General features: G+C 40.3%; 1 protein-coding gene across 8 annotated transcripts in view; it reads left to right on the top strand.

Annotated features, from left to right (window-relative positions):
- Positions 1 to 19,289, top strand: part of ITPR1 (inositol 1,4,5-trisphosphate receptor type 1) — a 338,656-nt gene that overhangs the window by 137,622 nt on the left and 181,745 nt on the right. For 6 of the 8 annotated variants that reach the window (XR_010412086.1, XM_064593522.1, XM_064593524.1 and 3 more), the window contains exons 11-16: positions 4,056 to 4,151; positions 5,588 to 5,632; positions 9,599 to 9,753; positions 15,974 to 16,073; positions 17,047 to 17,207; positions 17,708 to 17,849. Coding sequence is in view for 7 of the 8 variants with exons in the window: in XM_064593522.1 (XP_064449592.1) it covers positions 4,056 to 4,151; positions 5,588 to 5,632; positions 9,599 to 9,753; positions 15,974 to 16,073; positions 17,047 to 17,207; positions 17,708 to 17,849 (699 nt within the window). In the remaining variant the exon portion in view is untranslated. The remainder of the gene's footprint in view (positions 1 to 4,055; positions 4,152 to 5,587; positions 5,633 to 9,598; positions 9,754 to 15,973; positions 16,074 to 17,046; positions 17,208 to 17,707; positions 17,850 to 19,289) is intronic. The other 2 variants (XM_064593523.1, XM_045861936.3) reach the window with 1 other exon arrangement.

Below are 19,289 nucleotides of genomic sequence, written 5' to 3'. Positions count from 1 at the left end.
CTCCCTTGAGCTTCTTTCCAGCACTATCTTGTTTTTCCTCCTAGAGAAGTACTTCCATCTCCATGGTTAGGTATTCTCTGTTCTTGAACTTTGTATTAATGGAGTCAGACAGCATATAATCTTTTTTTGGTCTCCTTTTCTACCCAGCATAATTATTTTGGGATTCATTCATGTTGTTGCATGTGTCAATCATTCATTCCTTTTTATTGGTGAGAAGTGTTTCACCATAAGGTGTTCCACAATTTGTCTGTTCACCTGTTGATGTGTATTTGAGTTGATCCCAACTTTTGGCTGTTACAACTAAAGCTTCTAAGGGCATTATAAATGTGTACAAGTCTCTTCATAGTCATGAACTTTCATTTCTCTTGGCTAAATCTAGAAATGGAATAGCTAGATCATATGGTGGGTGTATGTTAAAAAAAAACTACCGAACTATTTTCCAAAGTGCTCCTGTCATTTTATATTCCTGCCAGCAGGGTATGAGAGTTCTGGTTCTTCCACATCATCACCAACACTTGGTATGGTTAGTCATTTTAATGCTAGCCATTATCATAGGTGTGTAATGAAATTTCCTAGTGCTTTTAATCTGCATTTCCCTGATGGCTAATGATTATTTGCCATCAGTGTATCATCTTCAGTGAAGTGTCTGTTCCAATATTTTGCCCATTTTAAAAATTGTCTTACGTCTCTTAATATGGATGTTGTAATACTCAGGTTTATCTTGGCTGTTGTATAGAAATATTTCTACAGTTTTCATGATGAAAGGACTCTACATAAAGTTTTCAATTTCTGCCTTCTCCTTATTCTTTTTCTCCTCTCACACCCATAGCACTTGTTGGGAGTTTTTTAGTTAGTGCCTACATAGAGACACTGTCAGTCCTGTTAGATTCTAAACCCATTGTGAGCTAGACCTTTGTCATTGTTCACTGATGTCACCACTGTACTCAGCACAGCATTTTATATGTTCAAAACAGTCTTTCAGAACCACTTTTCATGTGTGATTTGGATACTAGTGCCAAAAAAAAAAAAATTCTTCTCAACTGAATTTAAACGAGTAAGTGGAAACTAAAGAAAAACTGAAAATACGGGAAAGAAAGGAAGAAGTAAACCATCATTTCATTAACTTAATGTGCCCATTTCCATGCAGCTGTTTGTTCTGTGAGCAGGTTCTTTTTGCACAGTTGACATCACTTTACAAACATTTTTCATCTTGCTTTAAAATGTTGTCATAAACCCCCCCCACCAAAAAAAAAGTCTGAACCCCGCAGAAGTCACTGTGGCTGACTTGAGTACACTTAAGGGCAGGTACCATGTCTTATTCACTTCTAAATTGATAGAAATGAATGAAGGTCACAAGTTTGTGTGGAGGGTGTTTGAGGTCTGGATTTCTAAAACTTCAGGTACTTAACTCAGAAGTCCACTTCAGAGCATTTTCTCTGTCTCTTTTTTTCTTCTGAGAAGAAACAGCTGTCTAATTCTTACTCCCTAAAAAGTTGTTTTCTGCCGGTTTTTCTCTGCATATCCTCGGAAAACATTGAATGTCTCTTTTTTAATATTTTTCTTGCAGATTCTGGAATCATAAGTGCTCCTTCAAAATAAAAAAAGGAAGACAATACCATGTAGAGCATTTCTTGTACAGCAGGCCTGCTAGTGACCAATTCTCTTAGCTCTCATTTGAAAATGAGGAAATGTATTTCACCTTCATTTTTAAAATGTTTTTTTTTTTTTCCCCAATAATAGCTTCATTGAGATACAACTCCTACATTTAAAGTGTACAATTTAATGGTTTGACTTAGGTCTGTAGATTTTGGCCACCATCACCACAATCAATTTTAGAACATTTTCATTACTCCAAGAGGAGCCCTGTATCCATACTGATCACACCTTGTTTCTCCTCAAACCACTCCCCTCCTGGCAATCACTGTTTCTTGTCTCTATAGAATTGTCTGCTGGACGTTTCTTATAAATGATATACTACAATGTGATCCTTCGTATCTGACTTCTTTTACTTAGTTCACAGTGTTTTCAAAGTTCAACCATATTGCCACATGTATCAGTATTTCATTCCTTTTTATTGCCAAATAACATTCCATTGTATGGACATACCATATTTTGTTACTTGATGGCATTTGGATTGTTTCTACTTTTGGGCTCTTCTGAATAATGCTTCTGTATACATTCACGTACCAAGTTTTTGTGAGGACATAGGTTTTTCAGTTCTCTTAAGGGTGGAATTGTGGGTCCTATGGTAATGCTGTTTAACTTTTTGAAGAATTGCCAGATTGCACTAGGTGATACTCCCACCTGTGGTATGTTAAGGTTCCAGTTTCTCCACATGGCCTTCATTTATGAAGGCTATTTTTGTTGGATACAGAATTCTAGGTAGACAGTTTTTTTCTTTATGTACTTAAAAGTTGTGTATCCATTGTCATCTTGTGTGCATTGTTTCTGATGTGAATTCAGTGGTCTCTTACCTTTGTTCTCTGTATAAAGTGCTCCCACCTCCCCCCCCCGCCCACGGGCTGCTTTTAGGATTTTTCTTTTTATTTCTGGTTTACATTAATCTAATCATGATGTTCCTTGGTGGGTGGGTGTGTAGGTGTGTATGTGTGTGTGTTTATCCTGGCTTTGAGTTCATTGAGTTTCTTGAATCTGTATATGTATTAAAATGGGAAAATTTGGATTCATTTTTTCTCAAATATTTTTCCTGCCCCCACCAACCCACACAGACATGCTGGATCATTTGATATTGTCTGACAGGTCACTGAGTTTTTGGGTCACATTTTCCTGATTCTTATCTGTCCAGTGCTTCATGATTATATGCTGAACATTGTGGTGCTACTTTGTGGAGTGTCTGTATTTTGTTGTCTTCCTTTAAAGAGTTTTGAGTTTTGTTTTGTTAGACAGTAAAGTTACTTGTGAATCAGTTTGAAGCTTTGGAGTCTTATTTTAAAGCTTTGCTAAATCAAGTGTGTTACAGTCTTTTTTCTTTTTTTAGGGCTGGATTGGCCCCATTACTAAGGTGTAACCCTTTTGACATTTTGCTGAATGCCCCAGGTATTCCATGGAATCTCTCAGAACACCACCCAGCCCCAACTGAGCAATGAGAATGTTGAGCTCACAGCTTTCCTGTCATTCTTCATTTGGCCTTGTGTGGTCTCAACTTACACATATGCAACTTGGTATTCAACCAAAAACTCAAGGAGGCCCCTGGGTAGATGTCTGGAGCTTTTTCTCTGGGTAGCTCTGTATTCTGCCCCAGCAAATTCCAGCCACTTCAGTCTCCCTAAATTCTGATGTATCTCCTCAACTCAGACCGGTGTCTTCTGCTTGGATTCTTCTTCCCAACACTACCATCCAGAGAGAACATTAAGGCAGAAAGCTGGAATATTCATGAAGATCACTTTGTTTCCCCTTTCTCAGAGATCACAATTGTGTACTGCCTGTTGTCCAACATCTGAACACAATTGTTTCCTGTATTTTATCCAGTTTTCTAATTGTCTATAGCAAGTTCATATATTTTGTGCAGTGTTTAATTGTTCATGGCATCAACTACCAGTGCCAGTTATACCGTCATGACCAGAAGCTGAAGTTATATGTATTTTTATGGTAAATTGGCCCAGGCTCTGTGAGTTTCAAGTTTCAGAGCCCCGGCTTATCTATGTGTTTCAGCACACGAGTACAAGTATAGAATGCTTTCACAGTGTCCTCTGAAATTTCTTCTTAATTTGTCATGCCTTTTATGGATGAATTGTAGAATCTTAACTTCTACTTTATTATGATTAAAGCAAATAATCTGAGAAACATTCAGCTTTTTATTGGAATCATTTCGTATTAACTGGGAGACTATTTCTTCTTTGGAGAAACATAACACTTCATATGTTTGACCTCTGACGTTACGTATGATACTTGCAATGGCTTTGTTTGAAGATACTCATTTTTTTTTTAGCTAGTAAATATCACTGCTGAACTATGACTTATGTGTGAAGTCTCAGTGTTGTCTTAATATGGGTTGACATTATTTCCACTCCTGTTAATCATTTCTCCTCTTGTAGGTGGTCCAACATGACCCATGTCGGGGTGGAGCAGGATATTGGAACAGCCTCTTCCGTTTCAAGCATCTTGCTACAGGGCATTACTTAGCAGCAGAGGTAAGGAGCAGCCTCTGTGTCTTTTTCTTTCAAGCCTGAGACATTCCTTTTTCTTCATTTACCTGTGGCCATTGGGTAGTTAGATGCTCAGTCACCTTGCTTTTCCTTCTGCTTTTTGTTTCCTCCTGCCTCATTTCCCTGCTTATAGACAAGAAAAGGTAAAGATGATTAACACATTTTAGTACTTCACAGGGATTTTGATCAAGATATGGGGAGAAAACAAGTTAGAAAATAATACTGTCATTGGAATGTAATGTACAGCACAATGACTGTAGTTAATTATACTGTATATTTGGAAGTTGCTAAGAGAGTAAATTTAAAAAAACAAAAGAATGCTAATCTGGGATTTAGGATTATAGAAATTTTTTCTCTTGCATTTTGCTCTCCCCACATCTTATCTACCAGCCCTGATCCTAACATGAATGTCCAAGACTCAGCTGTAGTGAAACATGGTATGTAAAGCTGGAAGCATTAGGACACGAAGAATTAGACAATTTTACAAGTATTCTGGTTCTCAGAGCACTAGTGGAATAGAGAGGGTCTTGTCTTTTACTTGCAAGAATGCCAAAAATCAAGGAAATTAACTTTACCTTAAATGTCTGTAAAGGGTTTTTGAGGAAAGGCAAGACTCAGTATTGAAGGACAGGAGGAATTTACTTTTTAATTTTTGTGTTAAATTAAGGAGCCATCATACTGTGTGACAGATGCTGAGTTTTACTCTGATCTGCTAGAAGATGTACGATACACATTCATATCAGATTCTAGTCGTACATCAACAGATACCTCCCACTGTGGGATGGCTCAGAGGTTTTTCAGGGTGATGCATGGGTGCCAGTATTGCTTCTGCAGCTGACCCCAAAGAAAGCTGAATCTAAATGTGCTGAACCCCCTGGGATGCCTGATTCTTGTAAGAAGTAATGATTTCGAAATACTTAAGAACTGAAGGTCAAGACTAAGTTGACATTGAAAATGAAGCCCTAAGGAATTATGGACCCAGCTAACCAGCTGTGAGAAATGTTGATTACGTGGTTTGCCAAAGATCAATGGTATTTGCATTATTTGTTATGTTCTGAAGCGAGTATAAACTCTTGCTGGAGGCCACAAATTTTTTATTTCTGACTAAAACTAAGGATTATCAATGACTGAATACTGATCTTTTATTTATCTCAGGGTTGTAACTGTTGCTTTGCTAGTGAATTCATTGTGTTCTTCTGTCAACACTTGAGAGCCGTCTTTTGGTGACTGGTAGATCGTTCCGTGTGTGTTGTACTCATGTGATGTGTGTTGTTGTGGCATGCTGGTTTCATGAACAGAGGGAAGGGACAAGATTTTAGTTGTTCAGAGATGTTCGCAGGCCTTGAAGTCTCCTGCAAGTGGGGCCGAGTCCTGGAGAAATCAATGGATGTTTTAATTTCCTAATGATTCTTTTTCATCAGGTAGACCCTGACTTTGAGGAAGAATGCCTGGAGTTTCAGCCCTCAGTAAGTATGAGCAAGAGCCTTCTTGTCTCCATCTGGTAGGGTGAGGCCAAATGATCTGGAATCCCCTTGAAGAAACTGCCATTTGTCATTGAGTGATGGGGAAGGGGACACCTTAGGATGACTTAAAAGAGGGTCTTGTTCTATGCTTCCCTTGAGGGCAGTCATATCTTCCTGTGTTCTGATTGGTCCAAGACTGTCAGATGATGCTCCTTCTATGTGCTTCGTCAAGGGGTCTCCGCCATTAAGTTGTAGAAGTTGATGGTATCTCTTGGAATGCCTTTAGGTTAGAGACAGAGATGGCCCCTTAAGTCGGCCTTTTACAAATGAATATCTGATTGCTGTTGACCTCAATCTATGACTCACCCAGATTTTTTCAGGGAATGAGTGTGTGAGATGGATAGTGTCATTTAGATGATGGAGGTAACACCTGAAGCATGGTGCTCCTGACATCTGATTAGACACTTAATTGTCTAACCATCTGTCCTTGCTTTCTGCAAACTCAGAAATAAACTTTATAATGTGATTTAGAATTTAATGCCAACAGGATCCTTCTTTAGAAGCCATATAACCAATTAATGCTGATTTGGAGGCACTCGAGGGTTGAACTGTCTGCAACTATGGGTTAAAGAGAGCAGTGGTTGTATTATATAGAAATGATGGCTATCAATAAAGCACTTCATTCTGGTCTAGGATTTTAAAAAATGCAAATAATTGCTACTCTGACATTGTGTGTTCATGTGATCATCTCTGGTGAATATGGTAGGTGGTATTGAGCTTATTTCTTTTTTGCCGGGGTGGGGTGGGGGGCGGTAAAATTTTGGAAGAACTTACAGGTTTTAAGGTGGATCCATAAATAAAGGGGTTTGGGGTGGACATAATGCAGAATGCAGTTGTCTTTGGAAGGTCCAAATTCTGTGGGAAGGATGACCCTTGCAGTTATGTTTGGATAGAATGTTAGCTTCAGAAGGAAGGAAGAGGAGTGCTAGCCGGGGGCTTCACATCCTGAGTTCCCGGACTTGCTGCAGGAGTTCATGTCTTTTCTAATTCTGGAGGGAGCAGCTGAGGGTCCTGTTCCTTCCTTTCATCTTCCTCACCCTCACTTCCAGAGCTCATTTTGAAAGCTGCCCTTCCACATTGCCTGGAAGGTTGAGAGCACTGACCTAGCCCGACTTCTTGCCAATGTGCAGGGAAATCTTTGCCCAACATCGGTGTGCAGTGTTCATGTGGCCGGTCTCCAGAGGCTGGGACTAGCAGGGGCGCCATTTTTCATAAGGCAGTTCTTGTCCCTGCACCTTCTTGATTTTGAGAGAAATAACTGCCTTTGTGGGACTTGCATCTAATGGTATTAGCATGGCCATCTGGGCTGTAACACAGAGGAAGTCTCCTCTCTGAGATGACTTGGAAGGAGTGCTGTAGCTGCTGCCAGTGAGAGCTGATGTCCATTTGAACCTTGAGCTCTGTGAGGAACGGGGCTGCTCTCCTGGCCTGTTGGTGGGCACGGGGAGGTCCAACATTTGTAGTGCTGGAGGAAGAATGCAGTGATCCAAAGCAGGGCAGGGAAGTGAGGCAGAGCTGGGTCTAAATAGCAGACCCCCCTCTTGGATGAGCTGTGTGACTGAAGGAGCTACGTTCCCCTCTCTGGCCCTCACTTCGCTCCTCTGTGAAAGTGGCGGATATGCTTGTCGTAAGGACCAGCTGAGGTGTGGTGCCTAAGGTGTGGCTCATAGTAAGCGCTCAGTAAGTAGCATTTGTGTAAGTTGCACAAGATCAGTAGCGTTTTTTAGTGCCTTTACATGCATGAGTTCATCTGGGCTGCACAGCAGTGCAGTGAAAGGAGTTAGGGGAGACTGTATGATGTTTGTAGGACCAGTGAGGAACCAGAGTGTGGTCCTAACTTGTCACATGTCTCGGTTCTCTCAGAGTTCAGTCATCTTTCTACTTTCTCATGTTTCTCCATGCCACGGTGGTGCAATATGCCAGCAGGCTTGGGTGCAGATCCAGACTGCATTGCTCTGGCTGCTTTGGATGTTGCTTGGGTGGCAGTCTTCATATGGAGGAGGGGTTGGGGGGCTCACCCTGCACCAACGAGGCCAGTGGCCCAGCTCCTGCCTCTCTGGGGAAGTTGTTAGCCTTGGGAGAGTCCTGCACCCCTCACCCTCTTGTGGGCCGGGAAACTTGAGCAGAAAAGCTGGAGTTGGGAAAGTGTGGGAGAGGAAACTTTGTTCTGCTCGTGGGTCACGTATGTTCCCGAGACTGGCATCCAGTGCTTGTAGCAACCTTTGCCTGGAATCTTACTTAGCTTGTTGAGCTCGTCCTTCTCAATTTAGCAGCCCCATGAGCCACATGCTTGACGCCAGAGGGAGAGAAAGGACGACCCCAGGCTGGCTCTCGTCTCGCAGCCTTTTGTACTTGCACCTTTCCTCCCACTAGGTGGCAAACGCCGACTGCACACAAAGAACGCGAAGATGCTGTTGCTCAGTCACAGGTCCAGATACAGGCACTCTGCAATTTTAATTTTTCTTCAGTGTTCCGGCAGGTCTGAAATTGAACTGCCAGCCTGTATAGCTGAGCTGTGTGTCTCAAGCCAGAATCAGGTCAGGGTTTATTTTGAAAGTGGTGTGTGGAAGACTTTGCAGGTCAGAATAGTTAGAAGAGGACTGAGCTTTTTCTTGAACTGAGGTACTTGGTGCTCTCCCCTTGATTCATACTTGAGGGTAGATCGAACGGTGAGTTGTGGGTTTGTTTGGTAGTGCTACAAAGTATGAGAGGAGAGGACATAGGGAGGAAGACACAGAGCTTAAAAGAAGCATTTGTATTTTCTTTCCTTCTCTCCCTCCCCTCCTTCATTCCTCCCTCCTATCTCTCTCTCCATCCCCCTCTCCGCCCTTCCCCCCACTCCCTTCTTCCTTTTCTCAGACAGAAGTTGGGGCTGCTGATAAACTCCTAGAGCAGACTATTGCCTGCGATCTTAGATGTCAGGCCCTGGAAATAAATTCTCTCATGCTCTCTCCTTTGCCTATTGAACTTGATTTCATTTTATCCATTCCCCGTTTGGAAAGGAGTCAGTGCCTCAGCCCAAGCAAAGCAAGTTAGTGACAAAGAAAATGTGATTTTCCCAGTAGGTGCAAGTGGATGTTGTCTTCTTGCAAGGACGTTAAAAATTAAAAATAATCCCACGTAGAATCACAGCGCTGGGAGACACCTTGCAAAACCTGTGAGAGGACATGACAGTCTAAGCATGCTGCTTAAATCCGCTCAGGCAGACGGGCTCTGGAGCCGAGAATGTGTTTTTATAGTTTCTCAGGAAAGCTTTCGTCATTGTTCATTAGTCTTAACTGTCAGAGATTTTCTTCAGCCTCCGCCAAATCCCTTACATAGCAAGAGAGGCCCCTTTTCCCCTGTATTGTCATCGGCAGCGCTCCTTGATTAATTACAAATGTTTTTTTCAGGGCTAGTCTGACTTCTCAAATATTTTTCTTGGCCACACTGGGATCTCTGCTTACGAACACTTGGATTCAGACTTATTTTATTTTACTTTTTCTCCTGGGAAGTAGATGTATCATATTATTGCTAGATCATTTAACCGTAGATTAACACAATGACCCATAACCAAATCCACAGGATGAGTTTTCTCAAAGAGCTTCTTTTCTCTTCCAACTACTGCAGACGGATGTAGCCATACGGACTTCTTCATCACCTATATAGCACTCTTTCCATGGACATCTGTTACTGTAACCCTGCATTGTTTAAACATTTTTATTGCAACACAAGGAGGTAGAGTGTAAATATTCTTGGCGTGGGTGGCCGACTATCATCTTTCATGACTGCTCTGAAACTGTGGTTCTTTTCCTGCCAACTGCTGATGTTCGCTATTGTTTCTTCCCTGTTCCTGTGGACTGTGCAGTGATTGTAGTGAGGGGAGGGTCTGACGTGCAAAATCCATGACTTGATGCCTTTCCTCCTCAGGTGGACCCTGATCAGGACGCCTCTCGAAGCAGGTTGCGAAATGCCCAAGAAAAGATGGTGTACTCCCTGGTCTCTGTGCCTGAAGGCAATGACATCTCCTCCATTTTTGAACTAGACCCCACCACTCTCCGTGGAGGTGATAGCCTTGTTCCAAGGTATGATTCTAAAATGGCTTATCCCGAGTGAGTCAGAGCTGGTGTATGTGGCCTGGCTGGGCTTCTTGGAATCGAAATCATACTGCCTTTTTTGAAGCATTTGTAAAGGATTTGTTCTGGTTGCCCATTGGAATGTTGGCTGTTTTTTTTATGGCTCATTAATTACAAGTTCTCAGGAGTTGGATAAGAAGTAAACAAGTCAAACTGTAAGTTCAAGTAGCTCCATATTTCTAGTTTCCTCTACTCATGTCCTCACTGCCAAACATGAGAGGTCTCCTAGTCAACTGAATAAACAGTTGTAAAGAAATTCTGGAAAATGGAATATTTGTAGTTCACTGAGTATGTAGTAGAGTATTGAGAAGTCAGACCAGTGTTCTTTGGTTATTTTGTTAAATTTGACTCTTAGTTTGGTTGCATAAGAATGCATTTTGGTGGAAGGAATAACTGGACTCTAAGGGGGATGAAAACTCATGCTTAACACCAAAATCAGCAGCAATATTATTAATAATGGCTTACATTTATTGAGTGCTGACTGCATGCCATGTTCAATGCTAAGTACTTTTATTTGTGTTACGTAATTTCATCTTCACAACCCCCCCTCCCCGCCCCGTGAGCTAGGTATTACTATTTGCCCCTTCTTCTATTTTTTTTTTAAAGATTTTATTTATTCATTCATGAGAGACAGAGAGAGAGAGAGAGAGGCAGAGGCAGAGGGAGAAGCAGGGTCCCCGCAGAGCAGGGAGCCCGATGCGGGACTCGATCCCAGGACGCTGGGATCATGACCTGAGCCAAAGGCAGACGCTTAACCGACTGAGCCACCCAGGTGTCCCTATTTGCCCCTTCTTCTAGATAAAGACACTGAAGCTCAGAGAGTTCAAGCAACTCATCACACGTCAGCCAATCCCTTTTGCAGAGCCCAAAGTCTTAAATGTTGAAGACAGACAGGGTTGTTGGGGGCAGTTCTCATTGGCATGTAGGATTTACACATGGCCCGTCTCCCTGAGTATCACTTTATGTTTTGTTATTCATGTATGTCCTTGCCCTTTCCCTGTTTAACCTGTCGGTGAGACTGGTAAGTGCGGTGTGGGTGCCATCAGCAGAAGAGAAGCTTCTCTCGTGCTGTTGGGAGTGATGAACGGAGGACAGTATCCACGTAGAAGAGATTTTACGTTGCAGGGAGGCCTTCCATTGCCATCCAGTTAAAGGGTTACTTGGTTCTTAAACTCTGCTGGGTTGTTAATTCCTTGAGAATGTGGGGAGAGCTAGACATGTTTCTCTAGAAAATTTCAAGTATGTGCACAGCGTTGCATTCTCCAGGGTTGGAACTCCTGATTTAGACTGCTTTTTTTTTTTTTTAAATAACAGATTTGTTAAGATCTAAGTCCTATGCCATGCAATTCACCTAAGTGCTCAATTCAGTGGTTTTTAGGGGATGAGCAGAGTTGGGCAGCTATCATCACAGTTTTAGAACATTTTTCCCCAAAAAGAACACCATACCCTTTCTCCATCACTCTCATTTCCCCGTGTTCCATCTCCAGCCTTAGACTCACCTGTGTCCTGTCTTTAGTGATCTGCCTGTTCTGGACATTTTGTATAAATGTAACATGTGGTCCTTTGTGACTGGCTCATTTCACTTAGTATTTTTAAGACTCATCCATGTTGTAGCATGTATTAGTATTTCATTTTATTTTATCACTAAATAATATTCCATTATGTGGTTATACCACATTGTATTTATCTTGGCGTGGGTGGCCGACTATCATCTTTCATGACTGCTCTGAAACTGTGGTTCTTTTCCTGCCAACTGCTGATGTTCGCTATTGTTTCTTCCCTGTTCCTGTGGACTGTGCAGTGATTGTAGTGAGGGGAGGGTCTGACGTGCAAAATCCATGACTTGATGACTTTTCCTCCTCAGGTGGACCCTGATCAGGACGCCTCTCGAAGCAGGTTGTGAAATGCCCAAGAAAAGATGGTGTACTCCCTGGTTTTTCATATACTCCCTTATTTTTTCATATTTTATTTTTCTAAAAAAAGGGTTAATACCCATTCTTTTTAAAAAATATCATTTGTTTATTTATTTAAAGTAATCTCTGTGCCCAACATGGGGCTCGAACTCATGATCCTGGGATCAAGAATTGCTTGCTCTGCTGACTGAGCCAGCCAGGCGCCCCATATTTATCTACATATTACCTGATGGCCATTTGGGTTGTTTGCCCTTTTTGGCTAATATGCAGCTGTGAACATTTGTGTACACAGTTTTCATTGTCTTGGGTATATATCTAGGATTGGAATGCTACATCATATGGTAACTGTCTAACCTTTTGAGGAACTGCTAGACTGTTTCTCAACATGGATGCACCATTTTACATTTCTACCATGTGTGTGTGAGGGTTCCAATTTCTCCACATTCTCTCTCTCCAGTACTTGTTACTGTCTTTTTATATGAGCCATCCTGGTAGGTGTGAAGTGGCACCTCATTGTGGTTTTGATTTGCGTTTCTGCGAGGCCTAATAATGTTCATCATCTTTTCATGTGCTTTTTGGCCACTTGTGTATCTTCTTAGGAGAACTTTTCCCATTTAAAAAATTGAGTTGTCTTTTTATTATTGAATTTTAAGTGTTCTTTATTCTAGATATAAACCCCTTACCAGATACATGATGTGCAAGAATTTTCTCCCATTCTCTAGGTTGTCTTTTCACTTTCTGGATGGTGTCTTTTGAAGTAGAAAAGTTTTTAATTTTGTTGAAGTCCAATTTATCTATTTTTTCTTTGATTGCTTAAGCTTTTCCCCATTCCAAGGTCACAAACAATTATGTTGATGTTTTCTTCTAAGAGTTTTATAGTTTTTGCTCTTTACTCTTAGGGCTTTGATCCATTTTGAGATCCCTTTAAAATATGGTTTGTAGTATGGGACATTGCTTTTTATGTTTTTTAAGATTTTATTTATTTTGAGAGAGAGAGAGTGTGTGTGAGTACAGGGGGAAGGGCAGAGGCAAAGGGAGAGAGAGAATCCCAGGTGGACTCCACACTGAGTACAGAGCCCAATGCTGGGCTCAATTTCATGACCCTGAACTGGAATCAAGAGTCAGATGCTCAACCGACTGAGACACCCAGGTGTCCCAGTAGATAGCTTTTTAAAAACTTCCTTTCTCATTGACTTGTTAACTAGATAAGTACAGGTATGTAGAACCCAATTGCACTTTTGTTTAAGTAATTTTCCATTTGTCTTGTCCTCTGTTCTGGTAGTTATTTAATGAATTTGGTTAGGTCCCAGGAGACAAGGGAATGGCATTTATATTACATGCTAAATATTTTAGTTTGCGAGGGCTAGCAAAGAACAGGACCCTGTAATTTGAAATATCACATTGTTTTATTAGAAGGTGCTTCGTGGCATTCCCTTGGCAAGGGGAGTAAGGTGCTAGTTGGCCATATTCCACAATGGGTTGGAAATCCACATGATCCTGTAGGAAGGGGGAAGTTGAGTCCAAGCTTTTAGGTCAGATGGCCAAGCAGCTTTGGCTGGTTAGAGACCCTGCTTCTATATCCACTTCGATTCATCTCTGTTTCTCTTTTGGAAAACTCTTGGTGGACAGTTGTCCATAGGTAGATGGATTCTAAACTCTTAAACAAGGGAAGTCTGTATTCACCATGGAAAAAGTGTCCAGTATGGTCTGCCAGTGTTAGTTACCAGTTATATTGGACTTTAAAAATTTTTATCCATTCTTGCCTTTGACCAGCAACCCAAGAGACAGAATTGAATGGCCTTCTTATTCATTTGTCCTGTGGAAGGATAAAAAACCTTAGGGGTAGTATACTCATTCCCCTGAATCTTAAAGTTGTGCTAAATATTGCTTGTTTGAAGATCAGGAAGTCTGAAAGTAGATAAATGAATGTCTCTGAAATGGTATCAGCAAAAGAATTTTTGTGATAGTTACTGTTTAAAAGAATCTTTCCAAGCGAAAATGAGAAGGATAATGGCAAATCCTGGATATACTAAACAAGATAATAAAATTGCAATATATGTAAAATAGAGGAATTAAATGAACATTGGGAGAGCATCCAACTTTGTGGCTGTTTTGTAACTGTCCTGATCTCATGGCTTTTAAGTTAAGGATTGGGAATGGGACTTGGGATGAATTGATAGAATCATTTTTGTGTCTTAAATATAATTTGACCTAGAACTTTATAGAATGTAATCATCCAATTAAAAGCTAAGCTCCAAGCTTTGGTTATACTTTGAAATTAAGAAAATGAGTCCAAGTCACTCAGAAGAAAAAGAATTACAAATCTCTGTCAGATTTCTTGGTCATGTTGTTTCACATGTATTCATTCTATTTTATGTAAATATCACTATGTTTGCCCTTACTTACAATGTTTAGGGCAGTTGGAATGAGGGAAAGCAGAAGGCAGAGAGGATGTACTGAAGATAGGTGTCTGGTCTGATGCTCTCCCCACCCTCACCTCTTTTCCATGTCTATACCATTGCTCTAAATTCCATTTAACACAAATGACATCCCTAACGCAAGGGACCCCTTGTCTGCCCCAGGTCCAACAATGTTCAAAGTTCCAACTCAAGTTTTCTGTAACAAAAAACTTCCATGACTTTCTGAAGCCTCATTGATCTCTTCTAAAGGTCCTTCAGTACTTACCTTGACTGTCCCCCAACTTAATGCTTTTTAATGTGCATTTCCCATTACTTACTATTGCTTGGTGTTCATTGATCTTGTCTCATTAATGTGGTAGATTCTTGATGCAAGAATTATGCCATTATTTCTACTACTTCCTTAAAGCAAATTGAAAAACATTGTAAAATTATCCATGTTCACTGTAAAAAAACAACAAAAATGTGTTAACATCACAGAGAGCAAAAAAGCAAATAAAAATTACATAAAATTTAACTATTGAGAGATAACCACTGTTAACATTATGGTTTATGTAGTTTTAGACAGGTCTCTGGGGCACACAGATAACATGTATATAATTTATCATAAATAGAATTATAAGCTATTTTTAACATTTTTTCCCTGAGTATGTTCTATACATATTTCCAAGTATATATGGATTATAATCACTTTAAATGTTTAGTATTCTAGTATATGTACTACAATTAACTAGTCCATTATTGAGACATTGAATTGTTTACAGCTCTTGTAGATAATGCTTTGTTGAATGTCTCTATGCCCCAGTTTGTACTTGGGCTGTCATTTTAAGTGAAAAATCTAAAAATGGGATTGCTAGGTGAAAAGGTAGATACATTTTACTTGTTTTATAAAGTGCCAGACTCCCTTGCAGAATTTCACCTGTTTACACTCTTACCAGGAGTGTGAGGAGAGGTGATTTCCCTAAGCTCTTGTAAATACTGGGTTATGTCAGTCTCTAAGATCTTTGGAATATGGTAGAGTAAAATGATACATAGTTTTAATTTATATAAATTATACTAAGGAGATTGAATGTGTACTTCCAAGTTTATTGGCCATTTATATTGCTTTATTAAATTACTGGCTTATGTCCTAGTCTCATTTTCATTTCCAGTATTCATGTTCTTTTCTTACTGATTTTAAAGATCTCTTTATAAATGCAGATTAATAACCTTTTTACGCTATGTGGTATTCTTTCATTTTCCCAGGTTGTCCTTTTCCTTTCAGCTTTGTTCCTGATGGGTTTTTTTGTTTGTTTTTGTTTTTATTTTTATTTATTTATTTTTTTTGCTTTACGGAAGATATAAAATTTAAACTGTATTATAAGATGTATCCATCTTTGACTTTTAAAATTTATGGACCTTCCTACCACAAGATTATTAAATATTAACTCATATTTTATCCTAGTAATTTTATTTTTTGCATTTTTGATCCATATGAAGATTTCATATGTTGCTTTATCACCTCTCATGGTATGCATTAATATATACTCAGGAAATATTTGTTGTTGCTTTGTCTCCTCAGTTTGTTCTGAGATACTCATTCATAGGAGTGATCTTATATTTAGAAATACAGCATATCCCAGTGTTAGAATCCTGATGAATGATTTCTTATTGTAAATACACTAGAATATATCTCAGTGTGCAGCCATTTGCTTCTCAGTCTATATTGTGTGTATTGTGTATGTAACAAAACACCATTTTGGTATCCCTTTTTTTTTTTTGATAGAATGTATCCTAGGCCAGTGGCTGTAGAAAACCTAAAAATTCCTGTCCCTCAAGTCCTTTTTCTCCCCCCGTTAGAAACTCCTATGTCCGGCTCAGACACCTCTGCACTAATACGTGGGTTCACAGCACAAATATCCCCATCGACAAGGAGGAAGAAAAACCTGTGATGCTGAAAGTGAGTTCTGGAACTTGGCTGCCTCCCTTGGTCTTGTGTTCCCTAATGAAAGGGCTCCTTGGAGAACAGATGGGGGCGTAGGGACTGCGTTTTGTTGGCTTGGCCAGTGTGTGGTCATGGACAAACTTGAATGCAGTGAAAGAATTCTCTCCAAGGAACCTGGCTAAAGCAAGCCCAAGCTTTTTGAGATAACCAGAACTTTTTTATTCCATGGCTTTTGCCCTAAAAGTTGAGCAATTATCTGGATTTCACCTCTGTCTGAAGGATGATTTTGGCTGGGGGAATGTTTGCTTATGCCTTGAGGCACATCAGATACCTAGTCGGTTTTCCCCAATCTTTATTATTTCTTTATCTCTCTGTGTATTTAAATATACTTTTATTTTTTGAAAGTTCTCTCAGCCCCTTTAATTTCTCTCCCTGAACCCCCCTCTCCTTCACTACCTTCTTTAGGGTCATAGAGCATAAATTCACAAACATAGGGATTTTGTTTTTAAAAAGTGAAATGATGCTCTCACATTTTTTTAGTGATGGGGGAGGTCACTGAAATTTTTTTCTTCTATTTTTATGAACATTTTCAGGTATATAGAAAAACTGAAGGAATGGTACATTGTCTACCCTTATACTCTGAGTCAATAATTACCACTTTGCTCATTTGCTTTTTCCTTATGTATTTATAAGCATGTTTTTAAGTTAACAACAGTCTTAACATGCTACCTTTAACAAATGAAGGTATAAAATGATACCACAGCCCATTTTCTGCCTCACACTTCCCCACCGTGAGAATCTCCAGAGGTAACAACTGTTAATGATTTGGGGTACTTCCTTCCAGATGTTTTTCTATGTCTAGTTAATTTGAACTGCAAGATAGCTTTAGCTCTCTGGATAGCCCAGTGTCGCATAAATATAGTGTTTGATTAATGTGTCGCTCTCTCAGTCCAAGAGACAGTTCCATAAAGACCATTCTGCTTTTCAGATCGGCACCTCCCCCGTGAAAGAGGATAAGGAAGCATTTGCCATAGTTCCAGTTTCCCCTGCTGAGGTTCGGGACCTGGATTTTGCCAATGATGCCAGCAAGGTGCTGGGCTCCATAGCTGGGAAGCTGGAGAAGGGCACCATCACCCAGAATGAAAGAAGGTGAGGGCTTCCCACAAGAACCAGACACATCCTCAGCCACTGTGGATTTTTTAAATCTCTTGCTTGCAGAAAGAGAAAACGCCAGCTCTGAACAGCCTTGTATGAGAGGAGCAGGCCTTCGCATTTAAACGTGGCTTCAACCTGTGGTTTTCAGAAACCACACTCACTTCTTTGAAAGTCTCTGAAGTTGAAAAGATCGGTCTTTTTCTTTGTCTCCAATTTGGCTTCTGGAACTACCTCACTAAATGTTAGGAGCCAGTGTTACTCTGAAATAAAATTTGATGGCTCCTATCTTGTGAAGGTGGTTATCCTTTTGTGGACAGTAATGTGTTGTGTGTATTTTACACTTTTTGGTAATTGGTTGTCACTTTCAGGGAAATTCGGAAGAATGGATCTGCTTGTGTTTAACTGGCTCATTAGGCCCGAGTCGCCCAAGGTGAAGCTTCCAACCTATTGGACGTTGAACATTTCCCATCTCTAATAGCTTCTTTCCCCCTAAGGTCTGTAACCAAGCTGCTGGAAGACTTGGTTTACTTTGTCACTGGTGGCACTAACTCTGGTCAAGATGTACTTGAAGTGGTCTTCTCCAAGCCCAACAGAGAACGGCAGAAGCTGATGAGAGAACAGAACATTCTCAAGCAGGTCTGTGAGATGCGACGTGCTGGGATCTTTGTAAGACATCAGTGGGATCCCTGCTCTTACACAGGGACATGGATGTTTCCCACCTGGAACGCTTGATCAACTGACTTTTGGAGAAAACAGACTTGATTTTGTAGAGCAGTTTTGAGTTCATAACAATAGCGAGTGGAAGGCACAGAGTTTACATATACCTCCTGCCCAGACACATGCATAGCCTTACCTATCATTAACATGCGCCACTGCAGTGGTCCATCCCTTACAGTTGCTGAACCTGCATTGACACATCATAATCCCCCCAAATCTGTAGTTTACGTTAGGATTCGCTCTTGGTGTTATACACTCACTCTTTGGGTTTAGGCAAATGTATAATGACATATCTATCATTATAATATCATGCAGAGTATTTTCACTGTCCTAAAAATCCTCCATACTCTGTCTAGTCATTCCTCCCTCCCCTTACCCCCTGGCAACCACTGTCCTTTTATTGTCTCCATCATTTAGCCTTTTCCAGAATGTCCTATAGTGCAAATCATACAGTATGTAGCCTTTCCAGATTGTCTTCTTTCACTTAGTAATATGCATCTAAGATTCCTCTGTGTCTTTTCATGGCTTCTTAGCTCAGTTCAGTTGAAAACACACTTGTTGAATATCAATGTGTGAGCATTCACATGTTAGGAAATCCAAGAAGAGTTCACTTGACAACTTTATTTTCATCAAAAATAACAGCAAGTGCTGTGTGTCCTTAAGGTTATTTCGTATGTTTGGGAGATTTGGAGTGTTTGATAAATAGGGAACTCTATAAACCACCACAAAATCTTACCATAAAGGATGAGTAAGTGGCTTATAGAACATGTATAGATGGTATTATTTGGCATAAATTTAAAAAACTGGTGTAAAGACAAATTATAGGGGGGTAGGTGACAAGGGTAGATGAAGTGCACAGAAATGCATACCATATAGTTCTGGAAAGCTATACATTGGCTATATGCTTGGCTTAGAAATTCCTGGCCACTAAACCCCAAAGAAAAACATATTAATTATTAGTCTTACAGTTCTCCATAGGAACTTGGGATTTGAGAATCTTTTCTCCTGTCAGTTGATGATAGACAAAATTTATTAACACTCCATCATGTTTCAGCAAGGATTTCCTGTCCAAGAATAAATCATGTCCAGCTGTTTCATGGGATGACTCCCAGATTAGATCTCAGGCTCCATGCCAATGCTCATTTTCCACCATAGTAATTCCTTGAGGGGCCAGAATGGTCGGATTCCATGGCAGAAGCCTTCATTGAGCACTATATTTATGCAACTGACAGTTATTATCCCCTTTTATCCTTAGGATCCCCTCGGGAGCTGGGTGGTATTCTTTCCATTTTACTGAGGAGAAAACCAGAAGTTACCTCGACTGTGCTTTATACCGCTAGGGAATAATGCGGGAGTGTG

This window comes from Mirounga angustirostris, unplaced genomic scaffold (assembly GCF_029215605.1).
Source record: "Mirounga angustirostris isolate CCGP_5_RB_7025 unplaced genomic scaffold, mMirAng1.0.hap1 SCAF_1, whole genome shotgun sequence".
Classification (NCBI taxonomy): domain Eukaryota; kingdom Metazoa; phylum Chordata; class Mammalia; order Carnivora; family Phocidae; genus Mirounga; species Mirounga angustirostris.
The sequence above is the reverse complement of the archived record's forward strand: the minus strand, read 5'-3'. Positions and strand labels throughout refer to the sequence as shown.